The sequence below is a fragment of the Orcinus orca genome, chromosome 17 (assembly GCF_937001465.1).
Source record: "Orcinus orca chromosome 17, mOrcOrc1.1, whole genome shotgun sequence".
Lineage (NCBI taxonomy): Eukaryota > Metazoa > Chordata > Mammalia > Artiodactyla > Delphinidae > Orcinus > Orcinus orca.
The window spans coordinates 59,477,182-59,493,399 of record NC_064575.1 but is presented as its reverse complement, the minus strand read 5'-3'; the positions used below and the strand labels follow the sequence as shown (position 1 = coordinate 59,493,399).

The window sequence follows — 16,218 nt, the reverse complement described above, 5'->3', positions numbered from 1 at the left end:
TTTGTTCTTCTTTCTCTAATTGCTTTAGGTGCAAGGTTAGGTTGTTTATTCGAGATGTTTCCTTGTTTCTGAAGGTGGGCTTGTATTGCTATAAACTTCCCTCTTAGAACTGCTTTTGTTGCATCCCCATAGGTTTTGGGTCGTCATGTCTCCATTGTCATTTGTTTCTAGGTATTTTTTGATTTCTCTTTGATGTCTTTAGTGATCACTTTGTCATTAAGTAGTGTATTGTTTAGCCTCCATGTGTTTGTATTTTTTACAGATCTTTTCCTGTAATATCTATTCTCATGGTGTTGTTGTCGGAGAAGATACTTGATACAATTTCAATTTTCTTAAATTTACCAAGGCTTGATTTGTGGCCCAAGATATGATCTCTCCTGGAGAATGTTCCATGAGCACTTGAGAAAAATGTGTATTCTGTTGTTTTTGGATGGAGTATCTTATAAAGTTCAATTAAGTCCATCTTGTTTAATGTATCATTTAAAGCTTGTGTTTCCTTATTTATTTTCATTTTGGATGATCTGTCCATTGGTGAAAGTGGTGTGTTAAAGTCCCCTACTATGAATGTGTTATTGTCAATTTCCCCTTTTATGGCTGTTAGTATTTGCCTTATGTATTGAGGTGCTCCTGTGTTGGGTGCATAAATACTTATAATTGTTATATCTTCTTGGATCGATCCCTTGATCATTATGTAGTGTCCTTCTTTGTCTCTTCTAATAGTCTTTATTTTAAAGTCTATTTTGTCTGATAGGAGAATTGCTACTGCAGCTTTCTTTTGGTTTCCATATCTTTTTCCATCCCCTTACTTTCAGTCTGTATGTGTCTCTAGGTCGACCTGAAGTGGGTCTCTTGTAGACAGCAAATATATGCGTCTTGTTTTGTATCCATTCAGCCAATCTGTGTCTTTTGGTGGGAGCATTTAGTCCATTTACATTTAAGGTAATTATCGATACGTATGGCAATAGGTTATTTATTTGGCATTAACAAAGAATGAGTTTTCCAAATAAATTGTCTAGTATAAATTACTTCTTCTCATTTAAGTGCTAAAACTATATTTAGAGCTTTTTTTTAATGGAATCTTACTAAAATTTATTATTTGCCCCAAATCTAATGTAGAGCATTCTGAAGAGAAAGTAACATTTTATAGATTGTCGAATGTCATCAGAGTGAATATTAATTACAATGCTGTATATGTCTATAGTAAAACCATTAGAAGCATTTGAAGTTAAGTTGGGTTCTTTACTCCCACACTAAGTAGTCTCAGTGTACTCCATTTAAAAATTTCTTCTCTGGTTCTGCATGGTTTGTTTTTGTTCTTTCCACTGCTAATAAGCTATTGGGTACTATGCTTACCTTTGACAGTGTGTGCCCTAAACATTCATCCTTTTCCTTCTTTCTTATTTGCTGTCGCATTTTTCTTTTGGCTACCAAGTTGTGAACTCAGTCGGATTTTTGGCATCTGTTCTTTTTTTGAAGCATAGTTGATTTCCAGTGTTGTGTTAATTTCTGCTGTACAACAAAGTGAATCAGTTATATGTATATTTTTATATTATTTTCTATTGTGGTTTATCCCAGGATGTTGAATATTTTCCCTGTGCTATACAGTAGAGTCTTGTTGTTTACCCATTCTATATGTAATAGTTTGCATCTACTAATTCCAAACTCCCAGTCCATCCCTCCCCCACCTGCCTTCCCTCTTGGCAACCACAAGTCTGTTCTCTATGTCTGTGAGTCTGTTTCTCTTTCGTAAATAGGATCATTTGTGCCATTTTTTGATTCCACATATAAGTGATATGGTATTTGTCTTTCTTTCTGATTTCACTTATATGATAATTTCTAGCTGCATCCATGTTGCTGCAAATGACATTATTTCGGGTTTTTTTTCTTTTTTTTTTTTGTGGTACGTGGGCCTCTCACTATTGTGGCCTCTCCCGTTGCGGAGCACAGGCTCTGGACGCGCAGGCTCAGCGGCCATGGCTCACTGGCCCAGCCGCTCCGCGGCATGTGGGATCCTCCCGGACCAGGGCAGGAACCCCTGTCCCCTGCATCAGCAGGCGGACTCTCAACCACTGCGCCACCAGGGAAGCCCCTATTTCGTTCTTTTTTATAGCTGAGTAGTATTCCATTGTATATATATACCACATCTTTCTTATCCATTCATCTGTTGATGGACATTTAGGTTGTTTGCATGTCTTGGCTATTGTGAATATTGCTTCTGTGAACATAGGGGTGCATGTATCTTTTTGAATTACAGTTTTATCTGGATATATGCCCAGGAGTGGGATTGCTGGATCATATGGTAATTGTACTTTAGTTTCCTGAGGAACCTCCATACTGTTTTCCGCAGTGGCTGCACCAACTTACATTTCCACCAACAGTGTAGGAGGGTTCCCTTTTCTCCACACCCTCTCCAGCATTTGTTATTTGTAGACTTTTTAATGATGGCCATTCTGAGAAGCATGTGGTGGTACCTCATTGTGGTTTTGATTTGCATTCCTCTAACTAATTAGCGATGTTGTGCATCATTTCATGTGTCTATTGGCCATCCGTATTTCTTCTTTGGAGAAATGTCTCTTTAGGTCTTCTGCCCATTTTTCAATTGGGATTGTTTTCTTGTCAAGTTGTATGAACTGCTTGTATATTTTGGAAATTAAGCGCTTGTGGGTTGCATTGTTTGCAAATATTTTCTCCCATTCTGTAGGTTGTCTTCGTTTTGTTTAGGGTATCCTTTGTTGTGCAAAAACTTATGTTTGATTAGGTCCCATTTGTTTATTTTTGTTATTTGTATTGCCTTGGGAGTCTGACCTAAGAAAACATTGGTATGATTTATGTCAGAGGATGTTTTGCTCATGATCTCTTCTAGGAGTTTTATGGTGCCTTGTCTTATATTTAAGTCTTTAAGAGTTTACTTTTGTGCATGGTGTAAGGGTTTGTTATAACTTCATTGATTTACATGCAACTGTTGAACTTTCCCAGCACCACTTGCTGAAAAGACTTCTTCCCATTTTATATTTTTGCCTCCTTTGTTGAAGATTAATTGGCCATAGGTATGTGGGTTTATTTCTGGGCTCTCTATTCTGTTCCATTGATCCATAGGTCTGTTTTATGTGCCAGTACCACACTGTTTTGATTACTGTAGCTTTGTAGTATTATCTGAAGTCTGGGGGGGTTATGCCTCCCGCTTTGTTCTTTTTCCTCAGGATTGCTTTGGCAATTCTGGATATTTTATGGTTCCATATAAATTTTAGGATTATTTGTTCTAGTTGTGTGAAAAATGTCATAGGTAATTTGATAGAGATTGCACTAAATCTGTAGATTGCTTTGGGTAGTATGGCCATTTTAACAATATTAATTATTCCAATCCAAGAGCATGGGGTATCTTTCCATTTCTTTGAATAATCTTCAGTTTCCTTTGTTAATGTTTTATAGTTCTCAGCATATAAGTCTTTCACCTCCTTGCTGAGGTTTATTCCTAAGTATTTTATTTTAAAAGGTTTTTTTTTCTTTTATTTTCCCTTTCTGAAATTTCATTGTTGGTGTAAAGAAATGCAACCGATTTCTGTATGTTCATCTTGTATCCTGCTACCTTGCTGAATTCATTTATCAGTTCTATTAATTTTTTGTGTGGAGTCTTTAGGGTTTTCTATATATAGTATCATGTCATCTACATATGGTGACAATTTTCCCTCTTCCAATTTGGATACCTTTTATTTCTCTTGTCTGACTGCTGTGGCTAGAACTTCCAATACTATGTAGAATAGAAACGGTGAGAGTGGGCATCCTTGTCTTCCATATTTTTGTGGAATGCTTTCAGCTTTCACTGTTGAGTATTATTTTGACTGTGGGTTTGTTATAATTTTTATTATGTTGAGATATATTCCCTCTGTACCCACTTTGGTAAGAGTCTTTATCATGAATGGATGTTGAATTTTGTCAAATGCCTTTCTTACATCTATTGAGATGACCATGTATTGAGATGACCATGTGGTGTTTATCTTTTCTTTTGTACATGTGGTATATCACATTGATTTACATATGTTGAACATCCTTGTGAACTTGGGATGAATCCCACTTGGTCATGGTGTAAGATCTTTTTTATGTATTGTTGGATTTGGTTTGCTAGTATTTTTTTGAGAATTTTTGCATCTATATTCATCAAAGAAATTGGCCTGTAATTTTCTTTTTTGGTGGTGTCTTTGCTTTTGCTATCAGAATGATGGTGGCTTTGGGAGTGTTCCCTCCTCTTCAGTTTTGGTGGGCTGTATGTTTCTAGAAAGTTGTCCATTTCTTCTAGGTTGTTGAATTTGTTGACATATAATTGTTCATAGTATTCTTTTATGGTTTTTTTGTATTTCTGCAGCATCAGTTGAGATTTCTCCTTTTTCATTTCTTATTTTGTTTACCTTTCAAAGAAGCAGCTCTTGGTTTTATTGATTTTTTTCTATTGTTTTTTAATCTCTTATTTATTTCCTCTCTGATCTTTATTATTTCTTTCCTTCTGCTGACTTTAGGTTTTGTTTGTTCTTTTTCTTTTAGGTGGTAGGTTCGGTTTGAGATTTTCCTTGTATTTTGAGAAAGGCCTGTATCGCTATGAACTGCTCTAAGAACTGCTTTTGCTGCATCCCATAGATTTTGTATGGTTGTGTTTTCATTGTCATTTGTCTCCAGATATTTTTTAATTTCCTCATTGACCCGTTGCTTTTTTAGTTTGTTGTTTGGTCTCCATGCAATCTTTTTTTTCTCATTTCTTTTTCCATGGTTGATTTCTAGTTTCATGCCACTGTCAAAGATGCTTGAAATAATTTTTATACCAGATTTTGTTTTGCGCCCTATTTGGTCAATCTTAGAGAATGTTCCATGTCCACTTGAAAAGAATGTGTATTCTGTGTTTTTTGGATGTAGTCCTGAAAATGTCAATTAACTCTAACTGTTCTGTTGTATCATTTAGGATATCTTTGCCTTCTTGATTTTCTGTCTAGAATATCTGTCCATTGATGTGAGTGGGGTGTTAAAGTCTCCTACTATCATTGTATTCCCATCAGTTTCTCCCTTTATGTCTGTTATTTTTTGTTTTATGTACTTGGGTGCTCCTATATTAGGTGCATATATGTTGACGAGTGTAATGAGTGTAAAATCCTCTTTTTTTTTTAACATCTTTATTGGAGTATAATTGCTTTACAATGGTGTGTTAGTTTCTGCTTTATAACAAAGTGAATCAGTTATACATATACACGTTCCCATTTCTCTTCCCTCTTGCATCTCCCTCCCTCCCACCCTCCCTATCCCACCCCTCTAGGTGGTCACAAACCACCTTGCTGATCTCCCTGTGCTATGCGGCTGCTTCCTACTAGCTATCCACTTTACGCTTGGCAGTGTATATATGTCCATGCCACACTCTCACCTCGTCACAGCCTACCCCTCCCTCTCCACATAGTCCATGCTCTAGTAGGTCTCTGTCCTCTTCTTGTATTGATCCTTTTATCATTATATAGTGTCCTTCTTTGTTTTTATGGCCTTTGTTTTAAAGTCTGTTTTGTCTCATTGCAACCCCTGCTTTCCTGTCATTTCCGTTTGCATGAAATATCTTTTTCCATCCCCTCACTTTCAATCTATGTGTGTCCTTTGCCCTAAAGTGGATCTTATGTATGCAACACAATGTAAGGCTCTTGTTTATTTATCCAGTCTGCCATACAGTGTATTTTGATTGGAGCATTCAGTCCATTGACATTTCAGATAATTATTGATAACTATGTATTTATTGCCATTTAAACTTTGTTTCTTTTTGTTGTTCTTTTTGTGGTTTGATGATTTCCTTTTATTTTATGCTTGTGTCCTTTATTTGGTTGTTGTGAATCTATTGTTATTGATTTGTGATTACCGTGTTTTTTCAAGTATGTTAACCCCTTCCAATAGCTGCTTGCTTTAGACTGATAGTCATATAGGCTCAAACACATTCTAAAAAAAAAAAAATCTACATTTTCTTACTCTCCTCCACATTTTATGATTCTGATGTCCTCTTTTACATCTTTATGTTTATCCTTTTGCTGTCCCTTGTGTTTATCATCACTTCCACAAATAGCTTTTTTTTTTCTTTTTGATCTGTATACTGGGTTTATTTAAGTGATTTACTTTCCAATTGTGAGCTTCTCTTTCCTATATCTTCTTGCTTCCGTTCTATTTAGAGAAGACCTTTCACTATTTCTTTTAGGATAGGTTTAGTATTGCTTTAGTCTTTTGGTTTTTGCTTGACTGAGAAATTCTTTATCTCCCCTATTCTAAATGATAATGTTGCTGGGTAGAGTATTCTAGGTTGCAGATTTTTCTATTTTAAGACTTTGAATTGAACATCTTGTTCTTGATTCTCACAGGTTGATTCTTGCAGGTAATTGCCAGATAATGAATAACATCTTATTTCCCTGTTTCGTCTGCTTCAAATTAATGATATGTCTTTGTTGTTCTTCAAACATTTTCTTTTCCTTATATTGAGTTTTTTTGTTTCTATAGCATCATACAAAAAGTGCACTTAATTTGAATTGTACTTTTTAATTTTTGCACTTTATTTTCATTCACTTAATTAACTTATTAGCAAAACTAGTTTGCTTCAGTTTGTAACCTTAATTCTGATTTTCTTTTTTGGACAAAATCCTTTCATCTGGACTTTCAAAGGTTGCAAAGAGCAGAGAAGACCTCTCATTACCTCAAGTCACAGATATTTAGTGTGAACATATGTGGAGACTATAAGGAATAGTGGAAACAATCTCTTTAGATCTCATAGAGAAATAGAAGGTCATTCTGTAAACAAATGCATTTGCAAGTTCGACCTAAAAGAGAAGGGAAACACTGTTTAGAAAATAGCACATAGTTCTGATGACAAGGTAATCTCCTTGTCTCCTGAGAATCAGTCAAGTGTCCCTTGCTGTCTACTGTCGTGCTGTGCCATTATCATCACATCACCACCTTCTTTACTTGCTTCTGCTGCTCATACCTCTGTGATTCACTTCCTACCTCATGATTTCTGCTTCCTGTAGTCTCTCTGGGTATGTCTTTTGCCTCTCTTTCTTATTGGCTGTATGTTTGTGTTTATTGTTCATTTTTGGCATTTAAGAAGAGGATTTACTGTTTTTGGCCAGCCACCATCCCCTATGGGAAGCACCTGTTCAAGAAAACACTTCAGTCTAACCATTTCATAAATCAATGGATAAAAGATGTTTGCCTTTAAGTTAGTTATCTACTCTGGTAGAAGCCAGGGCGTGGGATCCTACAGTTTGCCTACTTGGGTATATGGAAGCTCTTGTGGATACTGAACTATCACCAGTCTGCTCATTATAAGTGGCTTGCTTTTTAGGCAAGTTTGTAAACAGTGAGCTGGGGACTTCCAGTTCAGTCTAGGGTCTGGAAAGCTGGAAAGAGTGTCACTCCCAGTGTAACAACAAGAGAAGCCTGGATAATCTGTAGAATCATTACTTAAAAAAAATTTTCAGCGATCTGAGGTTACAGTGCCATCAACTAGCTTGAAATCCAAGGGAAAAACAGGTACCACCAAGGAGAGACTGGATAGGAGAGCTGGTTCATCTGAACATAGGAAGAAGAAAGGATTGCCATATAAGTGGGTAAGGAAAATCCAACAAACTGCTAAAAGCCTAGTGGGGGCTAACAAGAAAGTATAGAACCCATGGGATTTACAGATCCTCTTTATGGACCTTGACCAGGGCCTGATGCGGAAGACGGGGAGCAGGGGAGGAGACGGACAGGGGGAAAGCCACCCTGGTGATGCAGCATTGGAGGAGGGAAGTATCTTCTGCCGTGAAAGAAGAAAGAAGTCCTGCCTGGTTTATTTTCCTTAAGTAGCAAAAGCCTTAAGCTGCTGAGGGAAGAGCATCAGATCTTATCCTAAGGGCTCAGAAGAAGACCCACGGCAGCCGGGGGAAAATAAAAATAACTTTAAAACACCACCGCTATGCCTGGGGCAGGGGCAGGAAATCAAGGGTAGATTATCAGAATTCTCCTACCACTGGAGATGAGGCAGTATCACTAAAAAGGCCCAAACCCAAGGACACAAGGCCCAATACTGAAGCTGAACAAGAGAACCCTCTGCCTATATCCTTCCATCCACCATCATCAAGGCTGAGAAGCACCAAGTAACAGGCAATAATAATCTACCACTAGGGAAGGAGTAAGAGCATAGAGAGACTCTGAAATGCGGATGCATGGTGAAGGCCTGAAGTTAGGGGTGGAACAGTGCAGTTGGGGAAAATCCTCCAGCATCTCAATCCCCACCAGAGTGCAAAGTAACACTGAAGGAATTTGAAGTTGGTGATGCACTGAAGGTAACCATAGCAACAAGAGAATTCAAGCTCAGATCAGCCCTTTCTTAGCCCTTTCTCAACCTCCCTCTGTCATGACCACCTACACGAATGGCCTAGCAGAAGAAATGTGTCCATTACCAGGCATAAATACTGCTTACCTCAGTCTCTACAGTTTTTTACATCCAGTATTCAGTCAAAGGTTACAAGACACACAAAAAGAAGTAAAACACACAAAAAGAAGTAAAAAATATCCTGCTGTCAAGAAACAAGGGGAAACAAACCAGGCTCAGAGATGACCCCTATTTTGGAACTACCAGACAAAGGATTTAAAATAACTGTGGTTAATATGTTAAAGCCTCTAGTAGAAAAGGTGAATAAATTAATACAGAATTTTAGCAGAGAGAAACTGTAAAAGAGTCGATTAAAAATGCTGGAAGTTTAAAAAAAAAAACCCACAGCAACAAGAGAAAAATGCCTTCAACAAACTCATCAGTATACTCAATACATCTGAGGGGAAAAAAAAATCAGTAACCTTGAAGACTGATTTCAGTTCTGCTAATTTTTACTAACCTAAGAGGGACTATACATCTAGTTGGAATCCCAGAAGGGACATGGAACATTTGCCAAAATAGACCATATTCTGGGCCATAAAATAAATGTCAATAAATTTAAAAGAATAAGAATCATGAACAGAATGTTCTCTGGCCATAACAGAATTAAATTAGAAATTAATAATAGAAAAATCTGGAAAATCCACAAGTATTTGGAAATTAAATACATTTCTGAATAACCTACGACTCATAGTGGAACTCACAAAGGAAGTAGGAAATATTTTGAATCGAACAAAAATGAAACAGCACATATGGGATGCAGCTAAAGCAGTGCTTAGAAGGAAATTTATGGCATTACATGTTATATTACAATAGAAAAAGTGTCTCAATTTTATAATTTAAGCTTCCATCTTAAACCAGGAAAAGAAGAGCAAACCAAGTCTAAAGCAAGTAGGAGGAAGGAAACTTACAAAGAGCAGAAATGAGTGAAACTGAAAATAATAAAACCAATGAAAAGATCAAAATTGGTAAGTCTCTAGCCAGAGTAACCAAGGAAAAAGACAACACAAATTACCATATCAGAAATAAAAATGGACATGTCAGGACAAGTCCAAAAGACAGTAAAGTGTAATAATGGGATGTTATAAACAACTCTATTTTCATATATTTGACAATTTAAGTGAAGCTAATTCCTTGAAAGACAAGCATTACCACAGTTCACTGAAAAAGAAACAGATAACCTTAATAGTCTTATATCTGTTAAAGAGACTGAATTTATTGTTAAGAACCTTCTGACAAATCTCCAGACCTAGGATGCTTCACTGGTGTGCTCTACCAAATGAACAAACAATACCAATTCTATACTTCCAGAAAATAGAAGAGGAAGGAACACCTCCCACCTTGTTTTATAAGGCCAGCATTACCCTGATAGCAAAGACATGACAGAAAGGAAAACAGGAAGAAAATTAAAAACCACACCAGTATCCCTCATGAATATAGATCAAAAGTCCTCAGTAAAATATTAGTAAATGAAATCCAGGGAATTCAAGGCTGATTCATCAACATTCAAGTATCAGTCAACATAATTCAGTGTATCATCAGACTAAAGAAGAAAAATATTTGACCATTCTAGTAGATGCAGAAAAAGAACTGACAAAACTTAGTATCTGTTTATGATAAAAGTGCTTAGCAAACTAGGAGTTGAAGGTAAATGCCTCCTTGAAAAACCTAGTGTTAACATCGTATTTCATGGTAAAAATACTAGAATGCTTTCCCCTAAGATTGGTAACAGGCGGGCTTCCCTGGTGGCGCAGTGGTTGGGAGTCCGCGTGCCAATGGCAGGGGACACGGGTTTGTGCCCCGGTCTGGGAGGATCCCCATGCCACGGAGCGGCTGGGCCCGTGCGCCGTGGCCGCTGAGCCTGCGCATCCAGAGCCTGTGCAAAAGATAGGCAAGGGTGTTTGCCCTCATTACTCCTAGTCAGCATCATGCTGGAGCTCCTAGCTAGTGCAGTGAGGCAAGAAAAAGTAGTAAAAGGTATAAAGAATTATCAAGAGGTTTCAGTAACTACCATGAGAAAGATGAAACCATTTTTAGGTGCTATCTTAAAAGCAGTGTTTATCTGCAGTTCCTTTGTCTACTCTTAGCTTGCAACCTTTGAATGGAATTGTAAGTTTTCCTAACATGGCTGCTGACCAACCTAATAAGTATCATACATCTTAAGTGGTGTAATCTTTTTTATTTATCTGTATGGAATACTTGATTTTAAAATGAAGAATAGGAAGGCTAGAATTTATTAAATGAATATCACACAGTCTCTTACTACATAAAGAAAAAATTATCTCATGTAAAGGGAGTGTTTTATCTCACAGTAAATTATATTTGCAGTTAGTTCCATCAGACTAGTTTATTATAATTTGTTTGTAAAACTTACAGATAATTAGTTTTGAGTATATTTAAAACATCCAAATCTTATTTGAGGAATAATGTGTTCACTTTCTGAGGGGCAGATCCACAAACTATTTGCTGAAACATGCATTAATGGAAAGTATAAAACTGAAAGTAATGAGAACACAGTTGAAACTACAGAAAAACTGAATTTGACAATAAAACTTACTGTAAAATGTAATATAAAAGGCCAGTCAGTTGGCAGTGATTTTGAAAATAAACCTCACTTAGCCAGTGTTTATCAGGAGCAAAGGGAGAGAAGAAATAGTCTGTGAACACTGTGTGCCAGCCTGTTCCCCTTCTGCAGAGAACAAGTACCGGCCCCACCCAAAAGCCCTATCCCTTGGCATTGCTGCAGCAACACAAACTAGGTTGCTCTGTCTCTGGATGCTCCTGTGACCAGTAGCCTGTGTGGGAGAGCCACTTCACAGCTTTCCCTATTGAACACAGGTCAGGTCTCCACCTTTAGTTTCAACTCAACATTTTATTCTCCAGTTTGCTCTAAAACTCATGGAAGCAATTCATTGTTTATTAAGTGCTATGCATATTTTATGTTTTCTATATTTGATATGATTTTTGTTGGTATTTAGGCATTTTTAACTCTGATAAACAGCATTTGTAATGAAGAATGTCACTGCAACCTCTTTCCATTAAAAAAAAAAGTATTCCTATAGATGGAATCCAGTTATGAGCCTCAACCTAATGCGTCTGTAGTAAAACGAGTTCCTTTAGCCATCAATATTGCAATAAAATTATTAACATAATGAACATTCTTGACACTTTGTTGTAAATAGACAATACAAAGTCAATAATTTGTAAACAGATCTGCGTTTGAATCCTAGCATTGTGATTTTTCTGTGTATCCTAGAATAAGTTACTCAGGCTCTCTCAAGTATATTCTTCCATCTATGAAGATAATAACAGCCTTGTGGGTTATTGATGTTAATATTTATAACGTGTCTGGCACATAGATTGTGCTCATAAATCATAGTAGCTATCGTTATTCTTGGTAGTTATTATTACAAGTTAGCATTTGTAAACTTCATATTTGTATTCTGTGGTTTAAAAAATATTCTGCCTATAAAATTGGTGCTTTATAGCATGTTGTAAACGAGTTACTAACAGTTGACAAATACTATAGGGTAGTGGTTAAGAACATAGACTCCAGATTCAAATCTCAGCGGCACAACTTATTACCAGGCTGACCATGGGCAAGTTACTTAAATCCTTTACCAGGCTGAGCATGGGCAAGTTACTTAAATCCTTCGTGCATCACTTTCCTCAGCTTTAAGATAGACCTAACAATAGCACATTTCTCCCAGGAGCATTATGAAGATTTATTAATCAGTTTTAGGTGTGTAAAAAGTTTAGAACAGTTGTTGACATGTAGTTCTGTGTGTCAGCTGTCATCCGTATTATTATTAATTTGTTGTTGAGTAAATGATTTTTTGTCACTTTTTATTTTAGGTGAATCTTGGAAGCAACCAGTACCTTTTCTCTGTCATAGTGGATCCTAAAGAAATGCCCTGCTTCTGTCTGCGCCATGATGTTGATGCCCTTCTCTGGCAGCCACACTCTGGCAACCAAGACGATATGTGGGAGCATATCGCAACTTTCAATGCTTTAGGTATAAGCAAGCTCTTTGACAACTTTTTCCTTTATATTGAAAATTAGTCAATTCTTTTTTTTTTAAGTTTTTGGGTTTGTTTAAATTTGAGCTGTCCTAAGTATGCTTGGATTGATTTGTGCTATAATTTGGTTGCTTGCACATAGTTGATGAATGTTAGTACTTTTGGAACAGTAGGACTAATTTGTTTTTATGCTTGTGCAGAAGATCAGCACAGAATAGAAATCAAAGTGGTTATCTAACTGCATGAATCATTCTAATCAGTTATTTGCTTATTCCAACTAAGCTATACAATATCAGAATATGAACAAGGGGCTTGACAGTATCCTACATGGAACTTGTATTCAGGTTTCTTCAGAGTAGTCTTCGGTAATCATGGAATTGCTCTAAGGTAAAGCACATTATGAGACATCTTTCATGGAACTTATGTGAAAAACAGCCATTATAATGAAAACACTTAGGGAAGATGATGATAAGCAGAAATGAAATTTATTCTGTAGGATAAAAGGGAAAATACTGGTTTTAAAACTAGAGCTTGAAACATTTTGAGCTACATAATTGTAGACTTATGCAATAATTGATTTAATGATAAAATACATTAGTATTGTGTGGGAGAAATTTTTTATATGAATTGACCACAGCTATTGCTTTATTGAAAGGTTATTTTAAACTGCCAGCAGGAAGTAAAATTATGCATTGTGATTGCTGTATATGTACAACCCTAATTGTAGAGGAGATTTTTTTCAATTATCCCTTATAGTTAATAATATGGGCTGTTAAACTGGTTAATTCAGACTCCAAATGGATTTTTATGACCTGAACCACATAATTTCTAGTTCTACTAAAATTCCTGCTTTTTTATTCTCCTATTTTTTTCAGTAAGAGGGAAAGCTTTATCTTAATTTTCAGATATTCCTTTTGTATCCCTAAATCCCCTAGTATAATGGAATTCTATTATGCTTGAGTTTAAGTTAAATCAACATTACATTAGATGTGTAGTCTTGAGATGTTATATACATTATTTCGTCAAGATTAGCCTGGAGAGCTAAATCTAGGCTCTCAAATAGGTGTCTGTGTCCTTTCTAATGTCCTTTCTAATTTTTCCTCCTCAAGCCCTGCTTAATATTAAAAAACCAGCATTGATCTGCCTGTGCTCAGTGGTTCCTTTGCTCATTCATTGTTTGATGAGGTCTCAATTTACATTAGTGTTATATTTCCTCTCTCACATGTTATAATGTTCAGTAATCATGTCCCAATCTGAAAATTCTAATTTTTATTTCAGAACATAAATGCTCTTTTAGACTATAAAGATAATTTTTAAAAAGATTATTTCAAAGTTTAATTAGTTTTCAAGGGATATCCCAATGGAATTTTTTAAAATAGATACTTGAATTTTCTTTGAATTTGTAGTCGTCTCAAGGCTCTGCTTCTTCTGAGAGGTGAAGTACAAATCCTGTTACAGTGTTGGTATTTGTGTATAAAAATACCACTAACATTACAGAAATAATGGGAATGCATTGTGCATATTAGTACCTTTGGGGATGGGGTCTGCATTATAACACACTCCTAAAATAACTTTATAATACATCCTATAAACATTTTCCCATTTATTTGATAAGAAGAAAAGATGCTGTAATGCCACATCTCTGATTGATGTACTCTATTATTTAAAGATATTTTGGCATGCTTTTAGTGTGTTAGATTTTTAATGTTTTAATTATTCATGGAAATTATATAGGAACTATATTGTGCTTTTTTTTTGAAGGGATGAAACACTATTTTGTTCCTTAGGAATTAATGCTTTAATTTTGCACCATTTGGGAGAGACTGATTGTGGCTAGTCATTAATGGTTCAGAATTTAACCACTGTTGAGTATCTATGATATATATTTTTATTTAATCCTTTCGATTTATAAGATTTATGAACTATTAAATGTTAAATCACTGTTTTTCCCCTTCTGTTTAATATATAGTTTTTCTTTTTTGTGTGTCTCATATTTCTTGGCAGGCTACGTCCAAGCATCAAAGAGAGACAAAAAATTTTTTGCCTGTGCTCCAAATTACTCTTACGCAGCCCTTTGCGAGTGCCTTCGACGAGTTTTCATCTATCGTCAGCCCACTCCCATGTCCACTGTACTTTACAATAGGAAGGAAGGCAGGCAAGTAGGGCAGGTTGCTAAGCAGCAAGTAGCAAGCCTAGAAACCAGTGATCCTATTTTAGGCTTTCAAGCAACAAATGAGAGATTATTTGTTCTCACTACCAAAAACCTCTTTTTAATAAAGGTAAATACAGAGAATTAATTACTCCAACATGTTGGCTTCTCTGTACTGGAAAAGTATTCAGTGGTAGCTGGAAGGCTGGGCAGTTGTGCTGTAATCTGTTAAGTTTTTATTGTGTTAAAATTATCTTGTATGAATTTATTTTTTAAAGGATATTGGAAATATATTCGAGATTATGAGTCTATAAAAGCTATGGAATGAAGCTGCAAATTTAGAGAAAATTAGCTTCTGTAAAAAATGTAAAGATAGTATTAGCAAGTATAATTAATTTTTTAAAAACAGGCTAGAATCTCATCTTTTATATGAAAGATGTACAATTCATGTTTAAATAAAAATATTTATCATGTATTCTTTGTTCACTGATACAGTTTCTACTTCTTTACCTATAGAATGTATAGGATAATAGTTAAAGTGTTGATTCTTGTAAATACTTTTTAAATGGACTGAATAGCTGGGGTAGAGGGAGAAATATAACAGGTACAGCAGGTCTAGTACTGTTAAAGTTTGCTGAGAGACCTTAAGTGTTTTTTCATATTAAATATAACTTTATTTTATTTAACTTTTATCCATTTGGTCTTCCACAGACATAAATAAAGAGAGATGATAAGGTTTTACGAAGTGTAGCTCTTATCCACTGCCATATAACAAACCACTCCAAAACTCAGTGGTTTAAAACAGGATGTTTTATAATTTTTCATGGTTCATTGACTTGACTGTCTCTGGTCTGCATGGCCTTTTCTCCTCCAGTAAGCTAGACCGTGTTTCTTCCCATGACAGAAAAAAACATTACAAGAGGGCAAGCCCTAATGTACAAGAGTTTATCAAGCCTTCACTTGCATCATATTTGCTCATCTTCCATTGAACAAAGCAAGTCTAGAGTCAGTGTGAGAGTGGAATACACAAGGATACAGATAGCAGGTGGTATGATTCACTGGGAGCCATTTATGTAGCAGTCTACCATACAAATTATAATTCATCCTGGTAGTTCTCCTTACATTTCTACAGTTAAGAAAAAAGTAATCCTGTTTGTTTATACATTAAATATGTTTTGCCATGAATTTTAGCTTCTTATATTATTTCCTTGGATTTCTTTTGGTGTGCATTTACCTGGAAAATTGTTTACTTTTATACCATTTTTGTATACTTCTTATATATACTTCAAGTTAAATTTTATATTATAATAGGGGAATTGAGACTTTAATATAAGAGGCAGAAAATGAAGAAAAGAGTACAAGATAGGAAACATTTGTTCCTAACATATCTCTTGCCTATCTAGACAAGTGTTTGGCTGAATTAAATTTTAGTGAAAGAAGGAAAAATAAGTTTGAGAGACAGAAAAGGAGGAAAAAGATGGGGATTACATGCATGTTCTAAACACTATGTCAGAAAGCGGTTTCCTGGAGAGAAGTATTGGGATGCTAGATAAAAAGTTGGGAAAAGTCCTGAGAACTGGTAGTGACAGTGGAGTCCTAATGGTACTCTGTTAGTACTAGGAAAGAGGACTAGA

General features: G+C 35.8%; 1 protein-coding gene across 2 annotated transcripts in view; it reads left to right on the top strand.

The window, feature by feature from the left end:
• The window catches only part of NUDCD1 (NudC domain containing 1), an 87,812-nt gene extending 72,753 nt beyond the window's left edge, over positions 1-15,059 (top strand). For both annotated transcript variants that reach the window (XM_004282942.4, XM_033411254.2), the window contains 2 exons: positions 12,272-12,431; positions 14,440-15,059. In XM_004282942.4, the coding sequence (XP_004282990.1) occupies positions 12,272-12,431; positions 14,440-14,732 (453 nt within the window). In that variant the 3' untranslated portion in view covers positions 14,733-15,059. The remainder of the gene's footprint in view (positions 1-12,271; positions 12,432-14,439) is intronic.
• The last annotated feature ends 1,159 nt before the right edge of the window (positions 15,060-16,218 follow it).